Source organism: Hippopotamus amphibius, chromosome 3, assembly GCF_030028045.1.
Source record: "Hippopotamus amphibius kiboko isolate mHipAmp2 chromosome 3, mHipAmp2.hap2, whole genome shotgun sequence".
NCBI lineage: Eukaryota > Metazoa > Chordata > Mammalia > Artiodactyla > Hippopotamidae > Hippopotamus > Hippopotamus amphibius.
In genome coordinates this window covers 143,989,841-144,013,820 of record NC_080188.1, presented here as the reverse complement: position 1 = coordinate 144,013,820, position 23,980 = coordinate 143,989,841, and the positions used below count along the sequence as shown (strand labels likewise).

Below are 23,980 nucleotides of genomic sequence, written 5' to 3'. Positions count from 1 at the left end.
CACATTAAAAACCTGCTCAGGTAGGCAGAGATTGCATCTCCCCACAAAGAGATAGGTTGCCAGAGGCCAGTGGGGGAACTGAGGCCCAAGGAGACTGCAGGAACCCCAGAGAAACTGACTTGTGGGATCTTGATTCACAAGCCCAGGGTCAGGCCTGAGCTCCTGAGGTGGGAGCTCTGAGTCCAAAACATTGGACTAACAGGGAAACCCAGTTCCCAGGAATTATTCATCAGAGTGAGGTCTCCCAGAGGTTCTCACCTCAACACCAAACACCCAGCTATACTCAACAGCCTACAACTCCAGTGCTTGAAACCTCAGGCCAAACACCTAGTGGGACAGGAACACAATCCCGCCCATCCAAAGTGTGGGGAAAATGAGATGACAAAAAAGTATGTCATAGATGAAGGAACAAGGTAAAAATACACAAGACCAAATAAATGAAGAGGATATAGGAAAATTGCCTGAAAAAGAATTCAGAGTAATGATAGTAAACATGATCCAAAATCTTGATAACAAAATAAAGAAAATACAAGAAACTGTTAATAAGGACTCAGAAGAACTAAACAGCCAACAAACAGTAATAGATAACCAAATAACTGAAATTGAAAATACTCTAGATGGTATAAACAGCAGAATAACTGAGGCAGAAGAATGAATAAGTGAGTTGGAAGATAGAATGGGGGAAATAACTGCCACAGAGCAGGAAAAAGAAAAAAGAATAAAAAGAATGGAAGACAGTCTCAGAGACCTTGGTGACAACATTAAGCACACCAACATTTGAATCATAGGCATCCCAGAAGAAGAAAAAAAGAAAGGGTCTGAGAAAATACTTCAAGAGGTTATAGTGGAAAGCTTCCCCAACATGGAAAAGGAAATAATCAAGTCCAAGAAGAGCAGAGTCCCATACAGAATAAACCTGAGGAGAAATACACCGAGGCACATATTAATCAAGCTAATGAAAATTAAACACAAAGGAAAAATATGAAAAGCAGCAAGAGAAAAGTAACAGTTAACATATAAGGGAAAACCCATAGGGATAAGAGCTGATCTTTCTGCAGAAACTCTGTAGGCCAGAAGGGAATGGCAGGATATACTGAAAGTCCTGAAAGAAAGAAACCTACAGCCAAGAATTCTCTACCCAGCAAGAATCTCATTCAGATTTGATGGAGACATCAAAAGCTTTACAGACAAGCAAAAGTTAAGAGAATTCAGCACCACCAAACCAGCCTTACAACAATTCCTAAAGGAACTTTTCTAAGCAGGCAACACAAGAGAAGGAAAAAGACCTACAAAAAGAAACCCAAAACATGTCAATAATCACCTTAAATGTAAATGGATTAAATGCTCCAACCAAAAGACATAGACTGGCTGAGTGGATACAAACACATGACCCTTACATATGCTGTCTACCAGAAACCCACTTCAGACCAAGGGACACATATAGACTGAAAGTAAGGGGATGGAAAAAGATATTCCATGCAAGTGGAAGTCCAAAGAAAGCTGGAGTAGCAATACTCATATCAGACAAATTAGACTTGAAAGTAAAGACTATTACAAGAGACAAGGAAGGACACTACATAATGATCAAGGGATCCATCCAAGAAGAAGAAGCAACAATTGTAAATATCTATGCACTCAACATAGGAGCACCTCAATACATAAGGCAAATGCTAACATCCATAGAAGGGGAACTCAACAGTAACCCAATAACAGTAGGAGACTTGAACACCCCCCTTACATCAATGGACAGATCATCCAAACAGAAAATAAATAAGGACACACAAGCTTTAAATGACACTTTAGGCCATGTTGGCTTAATTGATATTTATAGGACATTCTATCCAAAAACTTCAGAATACACTTTCTTCTCAAGTGCACATGGAACATTTTCCAGGATAGATCATATCTTGGGTCACAAATCAAGCCTCAGTAAATTCAAAAAAATTGAAATCGTATCCAGCATTTTCTCTGACCACAGTGCCATGGGACTAGATATCAATTACCTGAAAAAAAATGTAAAAAACACAAACACATGGAGACTAAACAATATGCTATTAAACAACCAAGAAATCACTAAAGAAATCAAAGAGGAAATCAAAAAATACCTAGAAACAAATGACAATGAAAACACAACAACCCAAAACCTATGGGACACAACAAAAGCAGTACTAAGAGGGAAGTTTATAGCAATACATTCTGACCTCAGGAAACAAGAAAAATATCAAATAAACAATGTAACCTTACACCTAAAACAACTAGAGAAAGAAGAACAAAAAAACCCCAAAGTGAGCAGAAGGAAAGAAATCATAGGGGCTTCCCTGGTGGCACAGTTGTTAAAAATCTGCCTGCCAATGCAGGGGACACAGGTTTGATTCCTGCTCCAGGAAGGTCCCACATGCCACAGAGCAACTAAGTCCATGTGCCACAACCACTGAGCCTGTGTTCTAGATCCCATGAGCCACAGTTATTGACCCCACGTGCCACAACTAGCCTGTACACCTAGAGCCTGTGCTCCACAACATGAGAAGACACCACAATGAGAAGCCTGTGTACCACAACAAAGAGTAGCCTCTGCTCTCTGCAACTAGAGAAAGCATGCACACAGCTACGAAGACCTAACACAGTCAGTAAATAAATAAATAAATTTATTAAAAAAAAGAAATCATAAAGATCAGATCAGAAATAAATGAAAAAGAAATGAAGGAAACAATAGTAAAGATCAATAAAACTAAAAGCTGGTTCTTTGAAAAGATAAACAAAATTGATAAACCATTAGCCAGACTTATCAGGAAAAAAAGGGAGAAGAGGCAAATCAACAGAATTAGAAATGAAAAAGAAGTAAAAACTGACACCGCAAAAATACAAAAGATCATGAGACACTACTACAAGCAACTATATGCCAATACATTGGATAACCTGGAAGAAGTGGATAAATTCTTAGACAAATACAATCCTCTACGACTGAACCTGGAAGAAAGAGAAAATATGAACAGAGCAGTCACAAGTATGGAAATTGAGACTGTGATTTAAAATTTCCCAACAAACAAAAGCCCAGGGCCAGATGGATTCACAGGGAAATTCTATCAAACATTTAGAGAAGAGATAACACCTATCCTTCTCAAGCTCTTCCAAAATATAGCAGAGGAGGAACACTCCCAAACTCATTCTAAGAGGCCACCATCACCCTGATACCAAAACCAGGCAAAGATCTCACAAGAAAAGAAAATGATAGGCCAATATCAGTGATAAATATAGATGCAAAAATCCTCAACAAAATACTAGCTATCAGAATCCAACAACACATTCAAAAGATTATACACCATGATCAAGTGGGGTTTATCCCTGGAATGCTAGGATTCTTCAATATACACAAATCAAACAATGTGATACATCAGATTAACAAACTGAAATATACATACCAATAGATGCAGAAAAAGCTTTCGACACAATTCAACATCCATTTATGATAAAAACTCTCCAGAAAATGGGCATAGAAGGAAATTACCTCAACATAATAAAAGCCATATATGAAAAACCAATAGCCAACATTGTTCTAAATCATGAAAAACTAAACCATTCCCTCTAAGAACAGGAACAAGACAAGGGTGTCCACTCTCACCATTATTATTCAACATAGTTTTGGAAGTTTTAGCCACAGCAATCAGAGAAGAAAATGAAATAAAAGGAATTCAAATTGGAAAAGAAGAAGTAAAACTGTCACTCTTTGCAGATGACATGATATTATACATAGGAAACCCTAAAGATTCTACCAGGAAACTGCTAGCACTAATCGATGAATTTAGTAAAGCAGCAGGAAATAAAATTAATGCACAGAAATCTCTTACATTCCTATACACTAACAATGAAAGAGTAGAAAGAGAAATTAAGGAATCTCTCCCATTTACCATTGCAACAAAAAGAATAAAATACCTAGGAATAAACCTGCCTAAGGAGGCAAAAGACCTGTATGCAGAAAACTATAAGAGACTGATGAAAGAAATCAAAGACAATACAAACAGATGAGGGGACATACCATGTTCTTGGATTGGAAGAATCAATATTGTGAAAATGACTATCCTACCCAAAGCAATTTACAGATTCAATGCAATCCCTATCAAATTACCAATGGCATTTCTCACAGAACTAGGATAAGAAATCTTACAGTTTGTATGGAAACGCAAAAGAGCCCAAATAGCAAAAGCATGCTTGAGAAGGAAAAATGGAGTTGGTGGAATTAGCCTTCCTGACTTCAAACTATACTACAGGGCCACAGTGATCAAGACAGTATGGTACTGGCTCAAAAATAGAAAGGTAGATCAATGGAAGAGAATAGAGAACTCATAGGTAAACCCAAGCACATATCGGCACCTTATCTTTAACTAAAGAGGCAAGAATATACAATGGAGAAAAGACAGCCTCTTCAATAAGGGTGCTAGGAAAGTTGGACAGCAACATGTAAAAGAATGAAGTTAAAACACTTCCTAACACCATACACAAAAATAAACCCATAGTGGATCAAAGATCTGAATGTAAGGCCAGACACTATAAAACTCCTAGAGGCAGAACACTCTATGAGATACATCAAAGCAAGATCCTTTTTGACCCACCTCCTAGAATAATGGAAATAAAATCAAGAATTTACAAATGGGGCCTAATGGAACTTGAAAGCTTTTGCACAGTGAAAGAAACCATAAACAAGACAAGAAAACAACCCTCAGAATGGTAGAAAATACTTGCCAATGGAGCAACGGACAAAGGATTAATCTCCCAAATATACAAGCAGCTCATGCAGCTTAATACCAAAAAAGCAAATAACCCAATCCACAAATGGGCAGAAGACCTAAAAAGACATTTCTCCAAAGAAGACATATAGATGGCCAAAAAACACATGAAAAGATGCTCAACATCACTAATCCTTAGAGAAATGCAAGTCAAAGCCACAATGAGGTATCACCTCACACTGCTCAGAATAGCCATCCTCAAAAAATCTAGAAACAATAAATGTTGGAGAGAGTGTGGAGAAAAGGGAACTCTCCTGCACTGTTGGTGGGAATGTAAGCTGGTACAGCCACTATGGAAAACAGTTAGGAGGTTCCTTAAAAAACTAAAAATGGAACTGCCATATGACCCAGTAATCCCACTACTGGGCATATACCCAGAGAAAATCATAATTCAAAAAGGAACATATACCATAATGTTCATTGCAGCACTATTTACAATAGCGAGGACATGGAAGCAACCTAAATGCCCATCCACAGATGAATGGATAAAGAAGATGTGGCACATATATACAATGGAATATTACTCAGCCATAAAAAGGAATGAAACTGAACTATATGTAATGAGGTGGATAGACCTAGAGACTGTCATACAGAATGAAGTAAGCTGGAAGGAGGCAAACAAATACCGTATGCTAACTCATATATATGGAATCTGAAGAAATGGTACTGATGAACCTAGTGCCAGGACAAGAGTGGAGATGCAGATGTAGAGAATGGACTTGAGGACACAGGGCTCTGGTTGGGGATGGGGGGTGAAGGGTAAGCTGGGATGAAGTCAGAGAGTAGCATAGACATAGAGTCACTACCAAATGTAAAACAGATAGCTAGTGGAAAGTTGCTGTATAGCAAAGGGAGATCAACTCAATGATGGGTGATGCTTTAGAGGGCCAGGACAGGCAGGGTGGGAGGGAGTTGCGGGAGAGACGGGATATGGGGATATATGTATAAATACAGCTGATTCACTTTGGTATACCTCAAAAACTGGTTCAAGAATATAAAGCAATTATATTCCAATAAAGAGCTTAAAAAAAAAACCTGCTCGGGTGAATACATGCCTTCATCAATAATTTCTCAAAGGACTTCAGGTAATATCCAGGCAACTACTGTATCTTCATTCGCTGCCTTGCTACTTACTTTTACGTTGTGAAGTTTGGCTCTACCATTGAATCGATGAAACCAGCCATGACTGGCATGAAAATATGCAGCCTTTGATTCTTCACCATGTTACTTCTTCAAGTCTTCATAAAGGCTTTTAGCTTTTTCTTGAGTCCACATCAAGCTGTGTGGGACTTGACAATGATACTGATCCTGCATCTGCACACTGAGAAGTTTTTCCATCTCCTCCACCACTTTTCCACACTTCTTCGATATTATTGTTGACACCATTGGCACAGTAGACTTCACATGTTCCATGATCTTGTCTGTGTTCTTTAGAATTGTACCAATGGTTGAACAATTCATGTTGTAAAAACGAGTGACATCTACCATCTTTTCACCTCACTCCACTCTCTTAATTATTTTCACTTTTGTTTCCATTGTTATCTCTTGACACCTCTTAGCAGTACCAGCTACTACTTTTACGCTTGCTTCTGGACATCCTGGGCTTGAAGTAAAGATACTGTACTACTGTACTCTATACAATACTGTACAGTAAAGTACATAAAAGCACAAGCACTTGTAGAGGATGCATGCACATGAAAATGTACAGCAGACACGAACTAACTTGCATGAGTGGACATGAGAACACATGTTCACATCTTTGAAAATTCGCAACTTAAAGGTTCTTGTATAGGGGACTTACATACTCCTAATTTGTCCCTCTCCCTTCTCTCCCTTTTGATAACCATAGTTTGTGTTCTATATCTGTGAGTCTGTTTCTGCTTTGTGCATATATTTAGTTGTATTGTTTTTTAAATTCCACATATGTGACATAGTATTTGTCTTTCTTTGTCTGACTTATTTCACTAAGCATAGTTTTCTCTAGGTCCATCCATGTTGCTGCAAATGGCAATATTTCATTCTTTTTTATGGCTGAGTAATATGGCTGAATAAACACACACATATATAATACACATTGTCTGTTGATGGGCATTTAGGTTGTTTCCATGTCTTGTAAATAGTGCTGTTATGAACATTGGGGTGCATGTATCTTTTTGAATTAGAGTTTTTGTTTTTTTCTGGATAAATACCCAGGAGTGAGATTGCTGGATCATATGGTAGCTCTACTTTTAGTTTTTAAAGAAAACTCCATACTGTTTTCCATGGTGGCTGCAACAATTTACATTCTCACCACATCCTCTCCAGCCTTTAATGTTTGTAGATTTTTTTGATGATAGCCATTCTGACTGGTGTAAGGTGATACCTCATTTTGGTTTTGATTTGCATTTCTCTAATAATTAGCACTATTAAGCTTCTTTTCATGTTCCTGTTAGTCATCTGTATGTCTTCTTTGGAAAAATATCTATTCAGGACTCCTGCCCATTTTCTGATTGGATTGTTTGTTTATTCAATATTGAGTTATATGAATGGTTTGTATATTTTGGATATTAACCCCTTGTCAGTTGCATTACTTGCAAATATTTTCATCCATTCTATAGATTCTCTTTTTGTTTGCTAAATGGTTTCTTGCTGTGAAAAATCTTTTGATTATGTTCCATTTGTTTATTTTTGCCTTTATTTCTTTTGCCTTGGGAGACTGATGTAAGAAAATATTGCTACAATTTACATCAAAGAATGTTTTGTCTCCTTTATCTTCTAGGAGTTTTACCTTACATGCCTTACATTTAGGTCTTTAAACCATTTGAGTTTATTTTTGTAAATGGTGTGAGGGAATGTTCTAAATTTCATTGATTTACATGTAGCTGTCCAGTTTTCTCAGCACCACTTGTTGAAGAGACTATCTTTTTCTCTTTTGTTGTAGATTAAATGACCATAGGTACATGGGTTTTCTGGGCTCTCTATTCTGTAGCATTGATCATCTTTCTTTCTTTCTTTCTTTCTTTCTTTTTTGTGCTTATACCATGTTCTTTTGATTCCTGTTACTTTCTAATATTGTCTGAAGTTTGGAAGGGTAATACCTCCAGCTTTGTTCTTTTTTTCTCAGGATTGCTTTGGTGATTCTGGGTTTTTTGAGGTTCCATATATATTTTAGAATTATTTGTTCTAGTTCTGTGAAAAACATAATGGGTATTTTGATAGAGATTGCATTAAATCTGTAGACTGTATTGGGTAGTACAGCCATTTTAACAATTCTTCCAACCTAACAGCATGGGATCTTTCCAATTCTTTGTATCATCTTCAATTTCTTTCATCAGTGTTTTATAGTCTTTCACCTTCTTTGTTAAGTATATTCTAAGGCATTCTTTTGGAAGCAATTTTAAATGGGATTGTGTTTTTTACTTTCTCTTTCTGATATTATTAGTGTATAGAAACGCAAGATTTCTATATATTAACCTTGTATTCTGCTACCTTGATGAATTCATTTATTAGTTCTAATATATTTTGTTTGGAGACTTTGGGGTTCTCTATATAGAGTATTATGTCATCTGCAAACAGTGACAGTTTTAGCTCTTCCCTTTCAATTTGGATACTTTTAATTTCTTTTTTTTGTCCAAGGCTGTGGCCACAACTTCCAACACTATGTTGAATAAAAGTGGTGACAGTGGACATCTGTGTCTTGTTCCTGAATTAGGCAGAAAGGCTTTCAGCTTTGTGTCATTGAGTGTTATATTGGCTGTGTGTTCGTCATAAAGGACCTTTTTTTAATGTTGAGGTATGTTCCCTCTGCATCCACTTTGGTGAGAGTTTTTATCATGAATGGATGTTGAATTTTGTCAAATGCTTTTTCTGTGTCTATTGAGATGGTCATAGATTTTTTTGTTTTTCCTTTTGTTAATGTGGTGTATCATATTGATTGATTTGGGTATATTGAATCATTCTTGTGAAACTGGAATGAATCTAACTTGATCATGGTGTATGATTCTTTTTATGCATGGTTGGATTCAGTTTGCTGACATTTTGTTGAGGATTTTTACATCTGTATTCATCAAAGACATTGACTTATTTATAATTTTTTTTGTGTGTGGTGTCTTTGTCTGGTTTTAGTATCAGGGTGATGCTGGCCTTATAGAGTGAGTATGGAAGTGCTCCTTCCTCTGAAATTCTTTGGAAGGATAATTTCAGAAGGATGGATATAAGTTCTTCTTTGTATGTTTGGTAGAATTCCCCAGTGAACTCATCCAGTCCTGGACTTTTGTTTGCAGGGAGGTTTTTTTTTTTATTATTATTATTATCTTTATTACAGATTCTATTTAACTTCTAGTGATTGGTCTGTTCAAATTATCTGTTTTTTCTTGACCCAATCTTGGCAGGTTGTATGTTTCTAGAAACTTGTCTGTTCCTTCTAGGTTGTCCAATTTATTTGCATATAATTGTTCATAGTATTCTCTTATGTTTTTTTTTTTGTATTTCTGTGGTATCAGTTGCTATTTCTCCCCTTTCATTTCTTATTTTGTTTATTTCATCCTCTCCCTTTTTCTTCTTGGTGGGCTTGGTTAGTGGTTTGTCAATTTTGTTTATTAAAAAAAAACAGATTGGTTTTATTGATATTTTCTATTGTTTTTTAAATCCCTGTTTTATTTTTTTTCCTTTCTGGTCTTTATTATTTCCTACCTTCTGCTTGCTTTGAGGTTTGTTCTTCATTTTCTAATACTTTCAGGAGGTAGGTTAGGTTGTTTGAGATTTTCCTTGTTTCTTGAGGAAGGCCAGTATTGCTATGAACTTAGAATTTCGTTTGCTGCATCCCTTAGAGTTTGGAGTGTTCTCATTTTCATTTGTCTTGAGGTATTTTTTATCTCTTATTTGATTTCATCATTGACTTATTGGTTTTTTAGTAGCATGTTGTTTACTGTCCACACGTTCATTCTTTTCCACATATTTACTGTCCACATGTTCATTCTGTAGTTAATTTTTAGTTTCATACCATTTGGTTATAAAAAAATGCTTGATATAATTTTTAATCCTCTTGAATTTGTTGAGGCTTGTTTTGTGACCTAGTATGTGATCTATCCTAGAGAATATTCCTTGTGTGCTTGAAAAGAATGTGTATTCTGAGTTTTTTAGATGTAGTGTTTGTTGATATCAATTAATTCCAACTGGTCCATTGTGTCTTTTAGTACCTCTGTTGCTTTATTGATTTTATGTCTGGATGATCTGTCCACTGAAGTCAGTGGTATGTTAAAGTCTCCTACTATTATTGTATTATTTTCAATTTCTCCTTTTATGTCTGTTAGTATTTGCTTTATATATTTATATGCTCTTATATTGGGTGCATATATGTTAAGAGTATAATATCTTCTTCTCATGTTGATCTCTTTATCATTATATAATGCACTTCTCTGTCTTTCTCTATGGACTTTGTTTTAAAGTCCATTTTGTCTGATATGACTACTGCTACCCCAGCTTTTTTGTCATTTCTATTCTCATGAAATTTATTTTTCCAGCCTTTCATTTTCAATCTGTGTGTTTCTTTCACCCTGTACTGAATCTCTTGTAGGCAGCATACTGTAGGGTTTTAAAAAAGACACCAATCAGCTACTCATGTTTTTTGGTCAGAGCATTTAGTCCATTGACATTTAAAGTAATTATTGATAGTTATATACTTATTGCCATTTTAATTTCTGTTTTACAATTGTTTTTATAGTTATTCCTTGTTCATTTCTTCCTTTTTTTTTGTTTTTTTCTTTTATGGTTGATGCTTTTCTTTTGTAATATGCTTGAATTCCTTTCTTTTTGGTTTTTCTTTTATATTTTATGGATCAACTTATATATGCATTTTTTTGGGGGGATAAAAACCTAGAAGTTGAATGTTGGGTCATAGAATATGTGTATTTTTAGTACTTGTAGCTAAAATCAGTTTTCTAAAATGACTATCATTTTATGTTTTCAGCAGCAGTTTATGATAATTTTTTACTCCATATCCTTGTTAATGCTTGATATTGTCAATCTTTTATTTTCTTATTTTTTATAAATAAATAAATTAATTAATTAGTTTTATTGGCTGTGTTGGGTCTTTGTTGCTGCACACAGTCTTTCTCTAGTTGCGGTGAGTGGGGGTTGCTCTTTGTTGTGGTGTGCAGGCTCCTCATTGTGGTGGCCTCTCTTGTTGTGGAGCACAGGCTGTAGGTGTGTGGGCTTCAGTAGTTGCAGCACATGGGCTCAGTAGTTGTGGCTCATGGGCTCTACAGTGCAGGCTCAATAGTTGTGGTGCACGGGCTTAGTTGCTCTGTGGCATGTGGTATCCTGGGACAGGGATCGAACGAGTGTCTGCTGCATTGGCAGGTGGATTCTTAACCACTGCACCACTTAGGAAGTCCCAATCATTTAAATATTAGTCATTTTGGCAGATATGTTGTGATATCTCATTTTAGATTTAATTTTCATTCCCTAATGAATAATGAGTTTAAAAACCTTTTTTATGTTTATGGCTATGGATAGTCTCTTTTGTGGGCTGCCTGTTCAAGACCCTTGCCCATTTATTTACTGGGTTATATGTCTTTTGCTTAGTGATTTATAGTACTTCTCTTTTCTATTCTGGATAGGGCCTTTTGTGAATACATGTATTAGAAATATCCTCTCCTATTCTTTGACTTACCTTTATATCCTCTCAATTGTGTCTTTTGCTGAACAGAAGGTCTACATTTTAATGTAATTCAATTGATCAAATTTTTCTTCTATGTTTAGTTCTGCTCAGGATATCTTTTCTTAATCTAGGGTCAGGTCATGAATATAGTCTCCTAAATTACACTTTGTTAATTTGCCTTTCACATTTAGGTCCACAATTCAACTACAATGGAATTTTTATGTGTGGTGTGAAGTAATGATCAACTTTTTAAATTAATATTCAAGTACCCTCCACTATTTTACTGAAAAGACTATCAATTCCTAACTGCACTGCACTATCACCTTTGAAATAAATCAAAGGTCTACTTATTTAGGGGTTTGTTTCTGGGCTCTCAGTTCGGCTTCATTGGTATCATTGTTTATCTTTGCATTGTTACACAGAGGGATAAACAATACCACTGTCCTAATTATTGTAGCTTTAAAGTAAAACTTGATATTTGATATTGCAAGTCCTTCCTCCCAGTTCTTCATCAACATTGTTTTGGACATTTTGGCTCTTTGCCTTTTCTTATAACTTTTAGAATAAGCCTGTCAAGTTAGACAACCCCCCCCCCCCACCTCCCCAACTGTTGGAATGTTGATTGGGATTACACTGGATCTATAAATCAATTTGGAAAGAACTGGCAACTTCAGATTATTGAGTCCGTTCATGAACATGGTATAACTCTTCATTTATATAGGTTTCTTAAAATTTATCTCAGTAATATTTTGTAGTTTCATTTCTATAAGTTTCACACAACTTTTTGACAGATTCATTTTGATGCTGTGATAAATGGTATCTAAAAATATTGTGCACCCTGTTTGTTGCTGGTATAGAGAAATGCAATTGGTTTTTTTGTATATTGACTTTAATTCCAGCAAGTTTGCTAAACTTTTATTAATGCTCATGATATATCTACCAATTCACTTGGCTTTTTAGGTACATAACATAACATCTGAAAATTATATATTTTTTTGTCTCTCTTGTTTTCCAATTCTAATATTTTAAAATTTCTTTTTCTTGCCTTACAGAACAGTCTAGGATCTCCAGTACAGTGGTAAGTGCAAGTGAAGATAGTTGATATCCCTTTGTCATGTTCCCAATCTCAAAGGAAAATCCTTTGCCAATGATTCATGTATCAATTCCAATTTCTTCTTTGACCTATGGTTAGTTTAGGAATATATTTCCTAACTTCTATAAATATGGGGATTTTCAGAGAAGTTTTTAATTATTTACTTCTAGATTAATTGCATTTTGGTCAGAGAACATATTCTGTATAATTTAAGGCCTTTGATATTTGTTGAAAGTTTGTTTATGGTCCATTACATGGTCAATTTTGGCAATATTCTATATGTGCTTGCATTGAATGTGAAAGCTGTAGGTGTAGGCTCCAGTGTCCTATTAGCCTATTAAGTCCATTTGTTGATTGTTATTGAAATCTTCTCTATTCTTACTGGTTTTTGTGTTCTTTTTCTGTGAGTTATAGGAAGAAGTGTGCTAAATTTTTCACTATGATTATAGATTTGTCCATTTTTATCTGTAGTTCTTTTAATGTTTGCTTTCTATTATTTGAGGTCATGATATTAGGTACAAACAGATTTAGAATTGTTAACGTAATCTTGCAGAAAAATTAAACCAATTCTTATTTTAACATGAGCTTATTTAATTCCAGTAATCTTTTTCTTGCCTTAAAGTCTATTTTATCCTTTTTTTGGGGGGGGGGGAGGGTAATATAGAGCAAACTTCTTCCTCCTTTTTTTTTTTTTTTTTTTACTGTCAGTCTTTCTTTATGTTTTAAGTGTATCCTTTCTAAATAACATATGTTTCTATTTTGTGATTTGGTTTATACATCTATGTAGTTTTACAGTCTTAGACTTTTAACTGTACCATTTAGTCCATTTACATCTAATATAATTACTGATATATTTGGGTTTAAATTCATTATTAGCACTATGAAAATGAAAAGTCAGTATTTGTTTCTGAAAGTTTGCATTTTGGATAGTCAGTTTAAGTTATCAGTGGGAGAACCAATCCAAAATTGTTCTCTGTGGTTGAAAAAATAGGTATTTTCTTTTTTACTCTCTGAACATCAGCAGAGAATTTACATAGACAGACAATAAATATTTATTGATTAATTGATAAATGTGAGGTCTATAATTTTGGCTCTCTCTAAGACTACTAACTATGGTTTGACAAGTTCACCAATTTTATTAATTAAAGGGGTTTCAGGGAGAGAAAATGGCTATATTTATTAGGACAAAGTAGTAGGATTACAATGAGAAAAAGCATAGTTTGGACTTTTCCCTAGAGGATGAGAAACAGGAGATTTAACTAATTGAGGCATCAGAAGTATAATTAAAAAAAAACAGAACAAACTTCTATAGTTTTACTTATAAAATAATTTGGGGAAATGATTCAAATGCAAAAGTGAATGTGCACACACACATGCAATCTAAATCAACAATAATGATCACTTAACTGGATAATAGAAATATGTTACTACCTCATGTTTTTGTGCCATGACTTCAATTAAAGAAAAGTTAGAAGACAAAGAAATGTTGTTTTCAGTACAAAGAGTCTCCCATTTCTTCACAATCAGCTGGCGAAATTCTGCTGTTAACACCCCACTGTAGACAATGCAGGCTGCTGAAATAAGTATGTCACCCAAAATTTCTTCTAACTTGTTGTCTATTTGCTTGATTGTTTCTTGCCATCGAGTCTAAATTTTCAAATGAAAAAGTTATTGATATTTAATATGAAATATACTACTGTGAGACATTTTAGATATTAATAATCTCCAGGTTGGATCTATTATTGCTGTTACTATTACTATTCTCATGCTGTAGTTGTATTAAAGTTCATAATAGTTAATATTAAAAAACTGTTTTCTGAGGAGAACATGAGTCCTATTCTTGGAATTGTGACTGTGTCGTATTTGCTAAGATTGATAGCCATTTCAAATCCTTTGTATAATAAAGCAGGATGATTTTTAAAATATGAATTCATTATAATGTATCATTAATAGTGTTGAATGTTGATAATAATGACCAATGTTGTTTGAATCCTTACTTATCTGACAGACATTTTTCTTTGAAAATCTCATGTGATGCTTTCAATATTCTGTTAAATAAAAGCCATTGAGTTTATTTTAAGATCAAGATGTTGAAGTTTAGAGAAGTTAAGCAACTTGCTCAAGTTTACAAAGCTTCTGAAGAGTGTAGCTGGGATCTGAACTCATATTCTTTGGCTATATAGCCTCCTTCTACAACCATGCATGCGTTTGATTGATCAAGAAATAAAGCATGTTGAGCGAGAACCCTGTCTTCTGGAAACTTAAAATCTGAGGTAATGCTGTTCTACTGCCTCTCAACATACACTTGGCTTGCAAGGACATCAATCATCTTTTGAGGGCTGTGATCTCCCTCTGGTTGGCCTCATTTCATAACCTCCTTCTCCCTGCCACGCAGGAGTCTTCAGTGATACATATTTATTAAATGAATAAGCTAAATTAAAATTATCTTGAGAATTTTGTAAAATCCTTTGAGATAACTGAGTTATGACTAAACTAGGCAGCTAACTAGGGACTCAAGTATAGAGAAAGCAGATGAATTAGAAGAGAAATGAAGAGATAAGATAAAAGCAGTCAGAAGACTGACAGAAGGAGATAAAATTTTCTTTTTCCTTCCTAAAGACACACCCTTCCTTTCAGCACCACCCAAGTTTCATATATTCAGCTTGGGTTATTCCTGTGCTAGAAAAGGAAAACTCATGCTATACTCACAGGCAAGTTTATTACTTTGGGCCTCATCAGACAAAAGTGTGCTGATGTTTTAGGAACAAGAGAAAATAAATTTTTAGTCTGTTACCCCTGTTTTAAGAATACTTCATCAAGACTCCTTTATTTTTATCTGAATAGGACTGCCTACAAATCTTAAATGAGAAGCTGATAGTAAGATAGTTTTAAGGGGTGTATGATACGGACTTCAGCGAAAATAACATCTTAGGTTTGTCAAGCCCAGTAGAAATTAATGAAGGAGATATAAAACCAAAGAAAGTCATGCCTTCTCATCTTCCAAGGCAGTTAGCAAGATAGATGCACACTGTAAGCGCTTGGTAGCCAGTTTTCTTCGATATGCTAATTGTTCTTTTTCAGCAACAATATCTTTGTAGGCTGCTTGCAAAAACTGCAGATGTTCTTCAACCTGAAAGACAATTAATTCATTATTGAGACAAATTCTTACTCTCATTTTGCATCAAGTGTTTATCTGTCATTTATGCAAATATATTGTGTAGCCCTTTCATTTTATATCCTGGTAAATCTTCCTGGAAAGATAGATAATATTACCAATGAAAATGCACATTATTGTAATTAAATGAGTGATTCCTTGATACCTGATATTGAAATTTTCTTTTAAATGTCATCTTCCTCAGCAGGCTTTCTTACAATCTTAGTATTTGAAGATTCATTTTTAAATTTATTTTCACATAGAAAATTTTATATCATATCCAGGTTATCTCTCTTAAGGGAGTGATTGAACTTTTTAAATCCCAGATATACTGACCACTAGGAACTAATGAGGTTTTGAAGTTAAGCTGGTAGGTTTTGAAGTTAGGATGAAGCAACTTTTAAAGTATCCCTAGGGTGTAAGTAGACTAACTGATGATATACTTTTCTTAAATTACCACTTATCTTTATTACACCCTTGCTCAAAAACATTTGGTGAATTCGTATAGAACTGATTGCCTAAGGAGAGAGTCCAATGTTTTAGCCCTGTCAACAAAACCCTCCACAATCTAACACCAACCTTCCTTCCCAATTTCATCTCCTTTTCAATAATATTACACTACAGCCAGACTGGTTTATTCCATGTCTCCTAAACATTCCTTAAATTTTCTTGCCTCTGGGATTTGGCTCATATTCTTCCCTTATGTCTGGACTCCTCACTTAAGTGGATGTAGATCCCAGGCATTCTTTAAAATCTTTATCAACTTTCAGTTGTCGTAAAGTCTCAGTCTTGCCAAATCCACACTGATTTACTGTTTATAAAAGTCATTTGTGAAGTAATTATAAATTGCCTGATATTATCTCTTGGGTTGTGGTCTTATATTATTCATTTATTGTTATTTATATTTTTGAAAGATTTTCATATCCTTTAAGTCTTCAAAGACAGGGTTTAGCACGGTGACTTGAATATGATATGTAGTATAATTGTATATACAAAATTGTGCTTATTGAATACAGTTTCTGAGGTGTAATTTCTCCTCCAATTTTTAAGATGTTATCCTGGTGAAAATACCCAATTTTTACAAAAATATACACATTAGCTACTTTTAGCATGCTTATTCTAATGATTTATTATTTAGTCCTGTTTCATCCATAATAATTATTCAGTCATTTACTCTTTTATATATTTTGTCATCTTTGTTTTCTTGCTCATCCTTCCAGTTTAGGTTACTCTGAGAAAACTCTCCATTTGCTACTTATGACCTAGTGAGTTATTTAAATATTAAAGTGTATGGCTTACTGATTCAATTAAACACATGAAATTTCTATCATATGACAGTCACTGTGCTTCCCCAAGGTAAGACTTAATGAAATATGATTGGTTCTGGCATTATTACTTTCCCCTAAATTTTCTGAGATTTTTCAGAAATGTTTTTTAGACCCAGGTGAACAAAAAACCTATTTTTAAAATGGGAGACAGTACATGGCTGAGTGAGCAGAAAATCTCAGCAGAGCTTAAAACCAATGGAGTGAACTACTACACTTAATTTTAAAATATTAAGTGTAAAAGTATGCATTTAAAATATACTTGTTAATGAGTTAAAATATTAGAAACTTCTCATGAAGCCTGTGGAACTGGAAGGGAATGTGGAGTATTAATGAGTAAGATTCAGGCTGGAATTTGCAGTTTATCTTTCTCTCTTCTACCATATAATAATAATAAAAGCAAATGAGCAATACTATGAATAAACATTTGTTGGGTGGATGAGTGAAAATACTAAGACACACGTGAAAAATCATGGGCATCAGAAAAATTGAGTAAATACCAAAATTGAAAATACCAAGCATCAAAAATAAGTACAATAAAATTACATATCAACATAAGATAAATTCAGTTAAAATTTGTTGCTAATTTCTTTTGAAAATGTCCAATACTTTTTACATCCCTAAATTTGCAAAAGATGTCTATGGGACCAGGCAGGGAACATAAATACTTAAAGTGAATTGGGGGGCTTATGATAGCCAAGTGAGAAAGTTAGCCCAGCACTGTTGGATCATCTGAATTTTCAAGAGAACATAGGCATTCAGGTTTTAAATGAAGTTATCGATTTTACAATGTTGGTTACAACAGCAAAATGTAAGGAAAGGGGAGAAAGACTTATATATGCCAAATAAAGGTGTCAATGGACTGAATGTGCCTGCAGGCTTGCCATCTCTGAAGTATAATATATTGCCTCCACCACTCTCAAAATGCTATGTAGGTGATGGAGATTAACCATCTTGACTCTAGTTTTAGGTCTCATTATGATTTTAATTTAAAATCAAGACATTAAAGGAATAACCATGACTTTACATAGCAACAGAGTAATCAATATAAACAGGTTAAACGGTTTTTTAAAAACATAGATTGATACTATCAGTCTTTGGTAAAATGAAGTTACAAAGATGTCCTGGGAGAAGTGGTAAATTAATATATTACTGATATATTATTAATTAACATTACTGAGTGTGTTACTATGTGGCAGGCACTAAGATCTATACTTAGAGTGTGATTATTTACTTAATCACCATTAATCTCTTCACTACCTTTATTAATATTATCTTTATTTTATCTAAAAATGATAAATTCTATTGAGATAATGACTTTTTCCTGATATTTTTATCTAGTTCATAAAGACATTGAGAGGTTAACAAGTTAAAAGATTTCTTACCAGCTGTAAACCTCTTTGTTTTTCGGCCAACCTTTGTTGTGCAATTTTTAGGACATTTTGAGCTTCAGCCACTTGGATTTGTTTAGGGTGCACCAGCTTAAACAGAATGTCACAAAATTTAAGTGTTAAAAAAGTCAAGTTCACTGTTTTTTTTTAAAGGTTTACTGTTAAAAATAACACTGTTTGAAAGACAGTTACAGATGTCAACTCAAACTTATCTAGAATTAGAGTACAAAGTATTTGAAATAAGTAGTTTAATATGGTGAGACATATTAAAACAAATAAACCAATAGCATAGTTGCCATAAATGAAAGAATATGACAGGGGCACTTGATATCTGTGAGTTAACATAATATGTTTGATTAAAGTGTTTTTCATTAAGCATTCTTTCCATAGAAGTTCATTTGACAATTAAAATTTTTTTCTGGGACAATGATGTGCCACTTCCAAATTGTTATAGATGTTTAAGAGGAAAAAGCATACCTTCTGTACTTCATGGTAGTTATTCAATGCTATAACCCACTGGCACATAGAGCAACAAGCAACAGAAACTAGAGCAATCTTGCTTGGGTTGAAATCAGGTAAGATTAAAATCTTTTTCAGCTGTATGAAAACCTAGAGTGAATACAGTTTGAGAAAGAAGTATAACTCATCTGAAGTTTTCCTCTATCTATACTAGAATGAAATTTTATTTCTTATAAAAAATACTCAGTGACTCTTCAAAAGTAGAATCAAAGACATACTTGGGTACAAAATGGTTCTAAATACTGCTAATTTTTTTAAGATGAGGGGAAAGTCCTCTGCTAATAAACATCTTGTTATTGCTGTTATTGTTACAGTAGCTATACCACAGTTTAAAAAAAGAATGCCATTTTGAAACAAAAATAAAACAAGTTAATTTGCTCCAGCTTTGTGGAATTTGGTGTGTAAGGAAGTCTGAAGTCTCCTTCCTGTGCACCTTGTGTGAGGTGACTTGGAAAACCACCCTTGACTTCTGCCCCATAAGAGGCATGTTGGCAGGGCACAGTCCCTACACAAAGGTCTATTTGGTCAATGATGGCAGTGTGGCCTGAGGCACACTGGGGCTCACCGAGGACAATTCTCTAGCTTAGTTGTGCCACATGCCTGTGGATCCATCTCATCTAAATGGTACCACCTAGTTTAGAGTTAGCTATATAGTATTCTCAAATACTTTGGGGAGCCGTAATCAGAATGAAATCTTTCTCAGACTGATATTCCTTTCCCCTTCCTTTCCAACCAGGCATTTCCTCTAGTGCCTGGAAGGACAGAACAATTTTGCTGAATAATTTAGATGGAAAGTGGTCCATTATCAACTTATTACCTGTGTTCTTATTATCTTTTAAGATACTGTTAGGCTTTTTTAAAAAATGACTTTTATTGAGATATGATTAACACACAATAAACTGCATATATTTAAAATGTACAGTTTGATTATTTTCTTATTAGTAATGTATATATGGCAATCCCAATCTCCCAATTCATCCCACCCCAACCCCACACCCCTCCCACTTTGCCCCCTTGGTGTCCGTATGTTTGTTCTCTACATCTGTGTCTCCATTTCTGCCTTGCAAACTGGTTGATCTGTAACATTTTTCTAGTTTCTGCATATATGCATTAATATACGATAGTTGTTTTTCTCTTTCTGACTTACTTCACTCTGTATGACAGTCTCTAGGTCCATCCATGTCTCTACAAATGTCCCAATTTCATTCCTTTTTATGGCTGAGTAATATTCCATTGTATATATATACCACATCTTTAACCATTTGTCTGTTGATGGATATTTAGGTTGCTTTCATGACCTGGCTATTGTAAATAGTGCTGCAATGAACATTGGGGTGCATGTGTTTTTTGAATTATGGTTTTCTCTGGGTATATGCCCAGTAGTGGGATTGCTGGGTCATATGGTAATGCCATTTTTAGTTTTTTAAGGAACTTCCATACTGTTCTCCACAGTGGCTGTATCAATTTACATTCCCACCAACAGTGCAAGATGTTCCCTTTTCTCTACACCCTCTCCACTATTTATTGTTTGTAGATTTTCTGATGATGCCCATTCTAACTGGTCTGAGGTGACATCTCATTGTAGTTTTGATCTGCATTTCTCTAATATTTAGTGATGTTGAGCAGCTTTTCATGTGCCTCTTGGCCAGCTGTATGTCTTCTTTGGAGAAATGCCTATTTAGGTCTTCTGCCCATTTTTTGATTGGGTTGTTTATTGTTTTGATATTGAGCTGCATGAACTGTTTTATATATTTTGGAGATTAATCCATTGTCTGTTGATTTGTTTGCAAATATTTTATCCCATTCTGAGGGTTGTGTTTTCATCCTGTTTATAGTTTCCTTTGCTGCGCAAAAGCCTTTAAGTTTCATTAGGTCCCATTTAATTATTTTTGTTTTTATTTGCATTACTGTAGGAGGTGGGTCAGAAAAGATCTTGCTGTGATTTATGTCCAAGAGTGTTCTTCCTATGTTTTCCTCTAAGAGTTTTACAGTGTCTGGCTTACACTTAGGTCTTTAATCCATTTTGAGTTTTTTTTTGTGTATGGTGTTAGGAAGTGTTCTAACTTCATTCTTTTACATGTAGCTGTACAGTTTTCCCAGCACCACTTATTGAAGAGGCTGCCTTTTCTCCATTGGATATCCTTGCCTCCTTTGTCATAGATTAGTTGATCATAGTTTATCTCTGGGCTTTCTATCCTGTTCTATTGATCTATATTTCTATAGATCTATATTTTAGTGCCAGTACCATGTTGTTTTGATCACTGTAGTTTTGTAGTATAGTCTGAAGTCAGGGAGTCTGATTCCTCCATCTCTGTTTTTTTCCCTCAAGATTGCTTTGGCTATTTGGGGTCTTCTGTGTCTCTGTACAAATTTTAGGATTTTTTGTTCTAGTTCTGTAAAAAATGCCATTGGTAATTTGATAGGGATTGCATTGAATCTGTAGATTGCTTTGGGTAGTATAAACATTTTCACAATGTTGATTCTTCCAATACAATAACATGGTGTATCTCTCCATCTGTTTGTGTTGTCTTTGATTTCTTTTATCAGTGTCTTATAGTTTTCTGAGTACAGGTCTTTTACCTCCTTAGTTAGGTTTATTCCTGGGTATTTTATTCCTTTTGTTGCAATGGTGAAGATACTGTTAGGCTTTTAATCATTTCTTTAGATGAACTATTATTTTTTCTTGAGCTTGAAAGATCTATTTAAGCATAACTATAGGGAATCAGTTTTGCTAAGAATGCTTCAGAGAGTGAGAAGTTGTTGCATTAATTCATGAATAGTATGAATGCAACATCAACATCCTGCTAAAAAAACTCACATATTCACATTGTTCAGATACTACTCTGTACTTCCTAATAGCACAGATCATTATTGTAACTAATTAATTGTGTTGTTAGCCATTTATGTCTGTTATCCCTATTACAATGTAAGCTTCATGACATCAAGGAATGAGTTGGTATTGTAAACTATCAAAATGTCTCATAATGTCTCTTACATGGAAGATACTCCTAAATATTTATTGAATTAATTAATGAGTATTCAACCCTTCAGCTGTGACAGTGCCATTCATATGCCTACAAACCGTTCAGTTTGTCCCTGAACTTAGCTCTCAGCTCAGCTCCTATGTAATATCCCTGTTTGGATATTCTTCCAGCCTCTATGCATTATCTATTTCCAAAGCCACTTCTACATTTTTAGGTATTTGTTATAGCAGCAATCACTAACTGGTACCAAAACCTGTATTAGTTTCCTGGGGCCCTTGTGACAAATTACTACAAACTGGGTGACTTAAAACAACAGTAATTTATTCTCTCACAGTTCTGGATATTGAAAATCTGAAATCAAGGTGTAGGCAGAGTAGTACTCTGGGTGGGTGCTCAACATGGTCTGCTCCATTCTACTGGTGCTCTGAACTCCACTGCTTGCTCAGAACTTTGGTCCTGCTCTCATCCTCTTTGCAGTCCTACAGTAAATCTACATTCTTCAGATTTAAATCTGCTCCAGCAAAACCCCTTACTAGGTGTCCAGTCTACCTTATTTAAAAAAAAATTCTGTGCTCTAATCTGTCCCCCATCTTCTCCCACATGAATCAGTATTTGAAAGGGCTCAGAACAGTGTTTGGTACATGTTGTTACATGAACATTTGTAACATGAATAAAAATAAATCTCAGAGGTCTGGTTCAAGGTGTCAATGTAGGAGGATTCTGAACTCCCTCCCTCCCATAGTCACACAGAATCTATAGCTACACTTATTGAACAATCATCTCTGGAAGAAAACCAAAAACTACCTGAGTGACTCCTACACTTGGACAAAAGAGAAGAAAACCCACACTATAATGGGTAGGAGAGGCTGAGACACAATCTTGCCATAAATCTCACTCCTGGTGCAATGTCCCACAGTTGGCAGGGAACTCACAACCCTGAGCTTCTACCTGAGAACTGAAGGGTTTGAAACCCACATCTGACACCCTAATTTTTAAGACCTGCACCTGAGAGAAGAGCCCCCAATACATATAACTTTAAAAGCCAACAGGGTTGTATCCATGAGACCCACAAGGCCATAGCCATCTGAGAAACATCTCTTAAAGGGTCCATGCGGATTTATCCACCCCAGGGCCCAAAATAGAGGACCGACTGAAAGCTCCAAGGCTTTCAGTGAAAGAGGCTATTTGCTTATCTCAAAGCTTCAGGCTGAGGGGCAGGCTTCTAAGTTAATATGCCCCTTAAAACTAGAAAAAGAAGAACAAATGAAGCCCAAAGTTGGTAGAATGAAGGAAATACCAAAGATCAGAGCAGAGATAAATGGAGACTAAAAAAAAAATAGAAAAAAAATGAATGAAATTGAGTTTCTTTTTAGAAAAAGATAAAATTGAAAAACCTGTAGCTAGACTACTAAGAAAAAGGAGAAAGAACACTCATGTAAGTGAAATCAGAAATGAAAAAGATGTTGCAACTGATACCACAGAAATACAAAAGATCATAACAGACTACTGTGAAAAATTATATGCCAACAAATTGGACAGCCTAAAAGAAATGGTTAAATTCCTAGAAATATTCAACCTATCAAGACTGAATCAAGAAGAAACAGGAAATCTGAATAGACTGATTACTAGCAAAAAGATTGAATCAGTAAACAAAAACCTCCCAACAAGCAAAAGTCCAGCATCAGTTGGCTTCACTGGTGAATTCTACCAAACATAAAGAGGAATTGATACCAATCCTTCTTAAATTCTTCTAAAAAATGGAAGAAGAGGGAACGTTTCCAAACTCATTTTATGAGGCCAGCATTACCCTGATACTAAAACCGGACAAGGACCCTACAAGAAAAGAAAATTACAGGCCAACATCTCTGATGAATATAGATACAAAAATCCTTAAAAAATATAAGCAAACCGAATTCAACAATACATCAAACCATAATCAAGTGGGATTTATTCCAGGGATTCAGGGATGGTTCAACATCCACAAATCAATCAATGTGATACACCACATTGACAAAATGAAGGGTAAAAATCATATGATCATCTCAATAGATGCAGAAGAAGCATTTGACAAAATTCAACATTGATTTATGAGA

At 34.9% G+C, this 23,980-nt stretch overlaps 1 protein-coding gene across 1 annotated transcript in view; it reads right to left on the bottom strand.

Moving 5' to 3' along the window:
* DNAH14 (dynein axonemal heavy chain 14) overlaps positions 1 to 23,980 on the bottom strand; it is a 537,201-nt gene that overhangs the window by 129,052 nt on the left and 384,169 nt on the right. The window contains exons 62-65 of the mRNA XM_057727198.1: positions 18,862 to 18,993; positions 18,379 to 18,474; positions 15,504 to 15,644; positions 13,946 to 14,161 (exon numbers count right to left, since the gene is read on the bottom strand). Coding sequence (XP_057583181.1) covers positions 13,946 to 14,161; positions 15,504 to 15,644; positions 18,379 to 18,474; positions 18,862 to 18,993 — 585 coding nt within the window. The remainder of the gene's footprint in view (positions 1 to 13,945; positions 14,162 to 15,503; positions 15,645 to 18,378; positions 18,475 to 18,861; positions 18,994 to 23,980) is intronic.